The sequence below is a fragment of the Lepidochelys kempii genome, chromosome 11 (assembly GCF_965140285.1).
Source record: "Lepidochelys kempii isolate rLepKem1 chromosome 11, rLepKem1.hap1, whole genome shotgun sequence".
Taxonomy (NCBI): Eukaryota; Metazoa; Chordata; order Testudines; family Cheloniidae; genus Lepidochelys; species Lepidochelys kempii.
The window spans coordinates 78,114,950-78,123,433 of NC_136390.1; the positions used below are offsets into that span (position 1 = coordinate 78,114,950).

At 53.7% G+C, this 8,484-nt stretch overlaps 1 protein-coding gene across 1 annotated transcript; it reads right to left on the bottom strand.

The window, feature by feature from the left end:
- Positions 1–1,541: 1,541 nt before the first annotated feature.
- Positions 1,542–5,417, bottom strand: LOC144930937 (maestro heat-like repeat family member 5). Its single transcript, XM_078854715.1, has 7 exons — positions 5,287–5,417; positions 4,327–4,464; positions 4,050–4,167; positions 3,373–3,516; positions 2,814–2,990; positions 1,931–2,086; positions 1,542–1,688 (listed from the first exon to the last, which is right to left on the bottom strand). The coding sequence occupies exons 1-7, from the start codon at positions 5,415–5,417 to the stop codon at positions 1,542–1,544; spliced, it is 1,011 nt and encodes a 336-aa protein (XP_078710841.1).
- Between the last annotated feature and the right edge of the window lie 3,067 nt (positions 5,418–8,484).

The window sequence follows — 8,484 nt, forward strand, 5'->3', positions numbered from 1 at the left end:
CCATCCAACATTTAGGCCGAGATCCACAAAGGGATTTAGGCTCCTAATGTCTACTGAAATCTTTTGTGGCCCTGTGCCTTCATTCCTCAAGAGGTCACAGGGAGAAGTGTTTCCCATGCTCCCTCATGGGATTTCCTATGAGCTGATAAGCAATCTCGGAGGGAATCTCCCTGGCCTGCAATCACTCCAGTACAGGGAGGGCAGGTGATGAGGATAATTGTCATCATCATCATCCTTAATAACAACGGCTCTTTTCAATACTGTCAGGCCTTCCATTACAGACTTTCAGACCTTTATGAAGACACTTTCCCCACAGAGCTTTAAGGTTACGTCTATACTAGGAGCTAGAGATGGAATTCCCCTGCTCCCATACACATATTGTGGTAGCTCGATGACGCTCGCATGACCATCCTTCTTCCTTAAACGCTGTCCTTAGACAGAGAGGGACCTGTGTCCACATTCAAACCTGTGTTCGGGCCCTGTCTGCACCCCTGTATTTCCCACAGAGGCACAAACACACAGAGGTATTTCCTTACCTTCATACAGGCGGGAGATGCCATCTTCATTCATTGTTTCAGACAACAAATCACAGTAATGGTGGATAGTATTTCCTAGACATACAATGAATACAATGGATCTCATTACTTTTCAAATCCATCGCTGAAAACTGCTGAAGATGCAGCCATTTCCCCAAGACAGCCCTTCGGAAAATTAAATACATTCCTTACATCTCTTCACAAAGCACATTAGATAAAGCATCAGATGCCCAGCAGGTACTGAGAAGCTGATTTCTAAAGGAGACTGAATTCACATCAAACCAGCATGATGTGAATTCAATCTCCCCTAGGCGCAGCCAAAGAGCTGTTGTGGGCAGGGGAAGTTGGTGCAGTCGATACAGCTAAGTTGCTCCCTTCATCTTGGAATACATGTTAATTCTCTCTCTCTGTCTCTCTCACACACACACACACACCCCGTTTTAGGATTCTGTTGCTGTCGGAGGGAACAGAGCAGCCATCTAGAAAAGGGCTTTGAAGGAAACATTTAAAAAAGCTGAAGTGAATTTGCTCTGCTTACCAATGAACAAGGCTGCAGAGTGTCGTATTGTTGTCTGTGAGCTTTCCAGGTAGTCTAGGGCCTGGAACAGGAATTTGGGGATGTGGCTCTTGTTGTTCTGCATCTGGAAAGAAAGAAGGAAGAAATGCACAATATACAAATGACATGTTCTCCCCACAGCGCATAGTCCAGGAAAGGCAAAGCATATAGCCAGGCCATGGCAACCGCCAATACGAACCCATACACCAGAGCAGCACCTCTCTGAAGTCACTGTTGTGTTCTCCAGAACCTCCGCTTTCATTTGAAAAGACAAAAGTTTGGAGGTCTGACAGTTGTGGAGGAAAATGTCAACAATGTGAACGGATTGTAACTCCTGCAGAAATGAACCAGCAGAGAGCCTGGAATAGCGTCTTGCAACCCGACCAAAGCGGATGGGTCCTCAGGCTGTGGGGTTAGAAAGGTCTCTCTCAAGTCCCCATTCACCCCTCTCAAGGCACAAGGAATTCACCTACCAGGCACTTCCCGACACTCTTCAAGAGCTGTGAGGAGCCATCCCAGGCCATGCTGCGGAACAGCGTCTTCAAATGAGCCCAGCCGAGAAACACTGCGCAGCGGAAGAGCGTCAGTTTACATCGCTGCAAGAGAAGGGGAGACCAAGAGGGTTCTCACTGAGAGAGGGATAGTGTGGGGGACACTGGACCTTCTCCACCCCTTGTGCTGTGTACTGTGAGGATGGATGAGGCATGAGGCTCCAGCATGGAGTGAAGCCGGGAGGAGAAGACTCTGCTTGGGCAAGGGGCTCTGGTGATGACTGGAGTGGGGGTCCCAGGGGATTCTGGCTCTTTGCTCTGAAGGAAATAATGTCCGTGGCACTTACCAGTGTCACACTCTCCTCCTGGTCTGCAAGATGCAGCAGCAGCGGGAGCAAGCAGTGGATGATTTCCTGCTGCACGAGGGCTTTGTCCGGGTCCTGCACCCTGCTCACCACGTTGCCAAGCAGTGAAATGGCAGCTGAGCGCACACTGCCCCTCTCCTGGCAATGACACACAGGGGGTGGGGACGCCCGGTTAAAGCCAGGCAGTATCAGAGCAGAACGCGACAGAGTCATAATCCGCCCGCTGCTCCGGTTCCCCCGTGTGAACTGACTTGGGTGGGGGGAGCAGGGCGGACACCAGGCCAGCGCCATAGACATCTTGTGCAGGCCTGAGACCCTGGGCAGGACAGCGCAGCCCCAGGGTGTCCCAGAGGCAGTTTCTGTCTGGAGAGCCTAGAATCCCAGAACCCGAGAAGATTTGGGGAGAGGGAGGGAAGTCTGCTGGAGACTGGTCTGGGGAAGGGGAGAAGCTGCTGCTGGAGCCTTGCAGGGATTCGCTGCTACAAAACACAGCATTTCTTTTGCTCTTCGGTGCCCCCGAGAGCCAGGCCATTCCCGACCCACCTCTTTCCTGCTGAGAATCTCCACCTGTTTGGGGGCCTGTGTTCTCCAGACAGCTGGGCATCTGCCCAGGGCCAGGCCCCCTCTCTCCCAGGCCAGGCGGCAGCAGGGGCTGGGAGCATGGCGCTGAGACTGAGCTTTGGCGAGAAGAGCTCTGACAGAGAGGTGGCTAAGCAAGACATTCCCCACCCATGGCGGGGGAGCTCCTTGGAGGCTCCATGGCAGGCCTGAAGGGCGGGAGCCAAGGAGATGGGGAGAGAGAGACAAGGGCATCAGAGACAGGTGGAGGGGGGGAACGGGCTTCTCCTGGGGTTCCAAGCCTTACGTCATCAATGAAGGGGCGAAGGCTGACTGCAATGTCCTGGGAGATGGAGCCAAGCCCCTCCCTCTTGAGGAGGTAGATGATGTCTTGAGCTTTGTGCATGGCCTCCTTGACACACCCTCCATCCCGGTCACAAAACCTGGCAACGGTTCCTGGCAGCTGGGCCTGTAACCATCTCACCTGCAGGAATGAAGAAGGCAACTCATTACTTTCCGGGGTGACAGCCTGGAGCACGTGCTGCACCACTCCCGCCTAGGAGAAACCACGGATGGCAGAGCCCCCCAACGGGGCAGAAAGTCGTTCTCCTGTCACTCTGTGCCAGCTGCTCACTGTAACCTTTGTCGTTGCTCACCCCACCTCCCCCATTGCATCCCATCTGCAATCAGGGCTCCGCTCATGGGAGCAGGGAGCACGTCATGCCTTGATTTGCTCAGGAAAGCACCTCCACCATTTGAGGGCTGTGTGTTAAACAACAAGGTTTATGTGGGGATCTGGCTCTCGTTTCCGAGCTATTTGAGAGACATCGGCTTACTTGGTCCCCTGGGCAATCCACGCCTCTTACCTTTTCTGGCTGGAAAACAATACTGCCAAGGCCTCGCAGACTGAGCTTACATATGACGGGATTTGTGTCCTTGGTCCATTCCATGAGCTGCGCCCGGAGCTCTGATTTTGTCAGCACTGTCTCAATGGAAGGACTCTGGAGAAACTGCAAAGAGGCAAATCAACATCAGGTTGAGGAGCAGAGGTCTTCCTGGGGGGTCTGTTCCCTGGACAGTCGTCTTTACCAAAGGGCCACTTACTCCCACCCAAAGTCTCTGGTGCGTAGGGAGCCAGTTGCTGCTCTTTCAGTTGGTTCATTCCCAAAAGTTGGACTCATGCACAGCTCACAAATCAACCCCCAGGGAAAGGGGCATCTCCAGGCCTCATTGAGCGCCATACAGAGACCCCTGGGACAGAAGAAAAGCAGAACCTCAGGAAAAGGTGAGGAGAGAAGCATGGTCTTGGGGCACTGGAGAAACCTCTCCTCTTGTCCCATAATCCCATCGAGGCACATCCAGCAAGGAGCAATCTCACCCTGTCTCTCCCTCCCTCTCTTTGCCATGCCCCACAACCATCCTTGTGCAGAGAGGAGCTAGCTGGCGGTAAGGCTGCTGAGCTGCTGACAATGTGCCCCAGAGCTTACTGGCCTGAGCTGCTCTCCAGAAAGCCCCCTTGTGCCTATCAACTAATGTATCTCACCTCAATACAGAAAGCCATGGCAATTGTTCTCTGCTCCTCCTCCCTCTCACTCTGGACGATGGTGATTGCCTCTCTGAAAACTGCAGGGAGCTGAGGGTTCTCACACTCGATCATGGCTCTGGAACATGGAACAGAAAGTCCCTTGTGATTTTCAAGGGGGAGAGAGAGTTCCTCTCCAGTTGCTGGGCTGAGCTGGCAGCCTGGAACAGAGGAATATTTCACACGGAAATCCCATTCCCAAGAGAGACCCAGTGAGGAGGAAACTTTGGGCTCCTACCTTGCAATCAGGCCAACACCCTGTGAGTAGTAATATCGGGAGGCTATCGTGTCCCAACCCTGCTGAAACTGGATGATGGCAAATTCCTTCCAGTAGCCGGGCATGGAGAAAAGAGTCTTCACAGCCTCCACTGACGTGCTAAAGAGAAAAAAATACCAGTCTCAGGCAACAAGATCAGCCCCAGGCATGGAAAATCTGCACAAGCCCTGGGAAACACAGCATGGTCAGCAGTAGCTAGCCTCCCCGAGGATAGATCCAGTGTGATATCATGGTGCTTCCCTGCCCAATGGGCCCTGTCTACACTGCAGTTTCATTGAGTTTCTAACCAATTTGTGACAATGTAGCTTCTTAAGATGATTGGTGTCATCACTCCCTATGGCTGAATACTTGACTCTTTACTGTGACAGGTAACAGGACTCAAGCTGGCATGTGGGGTCGGGTCCTTAGTTGGTGTAAGCGAGCAAAGCGATGTCAGTTTACACCACCTGAGGTGTCTTCCGGCGCTCTGGTTTTCCCGTGTAGATGGAAGCCCCTCACTGTGCCCACAGAGCCAGCTGAGCAGGTCCCTCTTCCTCCTGCCTGCCTGTGAGGCTGAGATCCTGCAGGGCCTGGCCCCATGTGCTGACGGTGTGGCTCTGTCTGCGTTCGGGGACGGAGGCCCCCAGATTTGCTCAGCAGACAGTGATGAAAGCACTGACCCTTTGGCGGGTGGCACAGGTGGATGGATGCACAAACATGGCTGCTGCCTGAGTGTGTGGGGAAAGCAGCTGGCCTGTGGACGGCGTCAGATGAGCGAGTGTGACTCACAAGAACACACGGCTCTCAACCCTTTTCCCTCAAGAGAGACCTGCACCCAACTGAGCCTGGGCCAACGACAGCACCCGAACCACCGATGGCCATGAACGGACCCCAGGTGTTTAGCAGAACAAATCTGTTCTTCCTTTTCCTTTCAGTCATTACCTTAGGAGACTGAGGCAGCTGGATCCCTCCTCGGGGCTGGATGTCTCGCTGGCCATGTAGGTCCCTGGCAAGCGCAGATCCATCACAAACTGCACTTGCCTGACGCAGAGGATGAGCAGCTGGGGATACATTTCCAGGATGGCTTCTCGGTATCCCCATAGGAAAAGGACCTCGTAAATGGTCTTCATGGCCTGGAGGGGGGAAAGCATTTCACTCAACTATCCCAATCTGCCCCCTGCCCCCATTGCCATTTGCGACTGTCCTTTTGTCATGTCTCATTTCCTCTCCAGCATGTTACAAAAGAGGATTGGCTCCTGAGAGGGGAGGAGACATTTGGAAGCTCCTAAACCTTCCCCCATTGCTGGAACGGAAGCAGGATGGAACCCTATGGAAAGATCAGAAGAGTCTGGGTGACGTTATTCCCCGTTATTTCTCTTAATGGTGCAGACCCTGCGCTTTGGCTTTCCAGCTGTGACTGGACGGGCTGAAATCATCCTGAGGAGATGCGTTCTCATAGGCCCAGTGTTTCTGGCCCAGTCCAACGTACTGGACATCTCAGGATCCCATGCTGGGAAGGTTTCTAGCCACAGTTTACAAAGCCAGAAACCTGGATACTTCCAATAGACGCCCGAACTGCACCTGCTCACTAAAGGGCCATCTAAAGCAGAAGACGACGGAGCCAGGGTACCAGCAGAGAAACCACTTAAGATCTGTAACTTTTACCTGGGGGAAACTTTATTTACACCTCTTTGGTTTGATTGGAGGTGGCCAGGACACACGAAGGTCTGATCTACACGACAGAGTTAGGTCAACACAAGGCCACTCACCCAGCATCACCCTAACTATGGAATTTCCTTCCCATTGGCAGAACTGCCCCTGGGGGCCAAGTTCATAACTCCACGTCCACAAGGGGCAGAGAGTCCAAGTCAATGCAGTTCGGTCGATGCAGTGTCAGCGTGGACACCGCGTCGTTTACGTCAACTGACCCTCAGGAGCCTTCCCGCAATGCCCCACCCTGACCGAGGAATCGCGACAAGCGCTTCTGGTGAGGACGTGCGCTGCTGGCACCAGGGCTGGCTCCAGCTTTTTGGCGGCCCCAAGCGGAGAAGAGAAAGAAAAGAAAAACCCGATTGAGCTGCCCCCGAAGTGGCGCTGAAGAGGAAGAGAGGGAATGAAGGACCCGCTGCCGAATTACCGCCAAAGACCCGGACGTGCCGCCCCAACTTTCTATTGGCTGCCCCAGGTCCCTGCTTCCTTTGCTGGCACCCGGAGCCGGCCCTGGCTGACACAAGCAGCAAAGTGCAGCCCCACCCAAGGGATGGGCTTGCTGTGGCGGCTGTGAGCCGAGGGAGGTTAGGTCAGCTGAGCTGTGTAGTGGAGCTGTGGCCTGAAGCTCAGAAGGGGCGAAGCTCACACACAGACACACACACAGACACACACACACACAAAGATGCACCATCCTCCCTGCGGTGGTGCGTTCGCAAAGTGACATCTCAAATCTCACTTACAGCCAGGGACACATAGCCGCTCTTCTCCTCCCGGCGTCTCTGCTGGAGCTTGTCCAGCAGCTGCCGCAGCACCTCCCTGGTGAGCTGGGGTTCTTCACCCAAGGCCTTCCACAGCTCAAGGGCACATCTGCAGAGTCCGAAACAGAAGTCAGACCTTCCCTGCCTGGCCACCTCTCGCCCTCCCCAGGGAGAGGCTTGCAATGTAGGCAGGAAAGGCATCTCTCAGTGGAAACACTGATTGGTGTGGGGAGGCTGAGGCTGGGCAAGTCCCTTCAGAGAACATTGTATTTATTCAACGCTGAGGCTGAGGCTCGGTAAGAAATTCAATTTCTTTCATGCTGCTCTTCAATTTGCTCTCCCATGTGACACAGATTTGTCTCTGGGCAGTGCAGAACAGCATTGCAGAAGATGCCGAGGAAAGCCGGAGTTGTGACCTCTGGCTAGGGTCCAAGTTGGGTTTCACGGCCCCTAGGGACATGGGGATTGTGTTCTCAACACCTCAGATGGATGACTCTGCAAAGTGACCAGCACTAACCAGCAGGACTCAGAGTTTACACCATATTGAGATGAAAAGAGGCACTCACCCCTCTCAGAGCTATTACTGCCGGCTGTCTGCAGACTCAGGCAGGCTGCGCTGCATTTACGCTCTGGTCATGTGTGGATGATTTTTTGTCTTTTTTGCAACAATAAGCCCTGGAATTTTCTGTCTTCAGAGATTTACCTCTGCTGCACAGCTCCAGAAGAATGAGTGTATTTTTTCACCAATTCCTCAGCCACGGAATAACTAGGGATCTGACGACAGGTAACAATCCTGCCCTGGTCTGCAGAGGATAGACAGATGGGGCTCATGGGCCATTTCCGTCTCTGCCTTCTCTCATGCACGAAGGAGCAGCCAGACTTCATGAGCGAGGGATGTTGAGTGAGCCCCAAAGTCATTTATTGGCCCTGTACTGGATCTGAGAGGAAGTGGGTGACCCATAGAAATCAGGACAATGCTGGAATTCTCCAGAAAACTGGCACGTCTCCATCCCGGGGAGTGCAGGAGGAGGGGTTGGCTCCTCAGCGGCTGGGCCTGGCCATCTCCTCTTAGTAAGCATGGACAGCTCTCTGCACAGCAGGAAACTCCCTCCAACTGTGTGAGCCCCAGGGACCCTTCCCGGCCTGTGGCCTGTCAGTGGGAGCAGGAAGAGAAATAACAGACTGAGGTGATAACAGAGCAGCTTCCTACCTGTGCGATGACAGCGTGTGAGCCACACAGGTCAGAACCACGACCTGGGGGTGGGAGCGAGCCAGCAAGGCCGTGGCCCTCAGCGCTGCTTTTCTGGCTCTGGGATCACAGACATTGTCGAGCCAGATTAAGATCCCTCCCACGACGTCTCCAACCTGAAAGAATGCCAGGAAGTTGAGGGATGGATTAATCAAAGAGTGGCCTCCTCCCAGAGAACCCCTCCTGGCAGCCCTGCAAGCCGCCTCTGACCTCAGTTTCCCATCTTGGCTCCTCCCTAATCTGAAGAAAGAGGCTTTGACAAGTCCAGGAACCCCAGTCTTCCTGAGGTCTGGTTTAGCACCTTAAAGCTCAGAAACACACACAAAAGCCTTCCCCAAAACCTAACAGGGGGCACAGCCGAAACTCCCCTGATGTCCCAGGGCCTTCCCTGCAATGGCAAACTGCTCTCAGCCCTGCTCTCGA

Bases quoted from the DNA above. Each gene is read 5' to 3' on its own strand.
- LOC144930937 (XM_078854715.1), bottom strand. From the start codon at position 5,417: ATGTATCCCCAGCTGCTCATCCTCTGCGTCAGGCAAGTGCAGTTTGTG. The intron at 4,168-4,326 runs GTAGGAGCCCAA...TCCATGTTCCAG, and splicing joins GGTGTTGGCCTGATTGCAAG to AGCCATGATCGAGTGTGAGA. The intron at 1,689-1,930 runs GTAAGTGCCACG...CTTCTCTTGCAG, and splicing joins AGGAGGAGAGTGTGACACTG to CGATGTAAACTGACGCTCTT.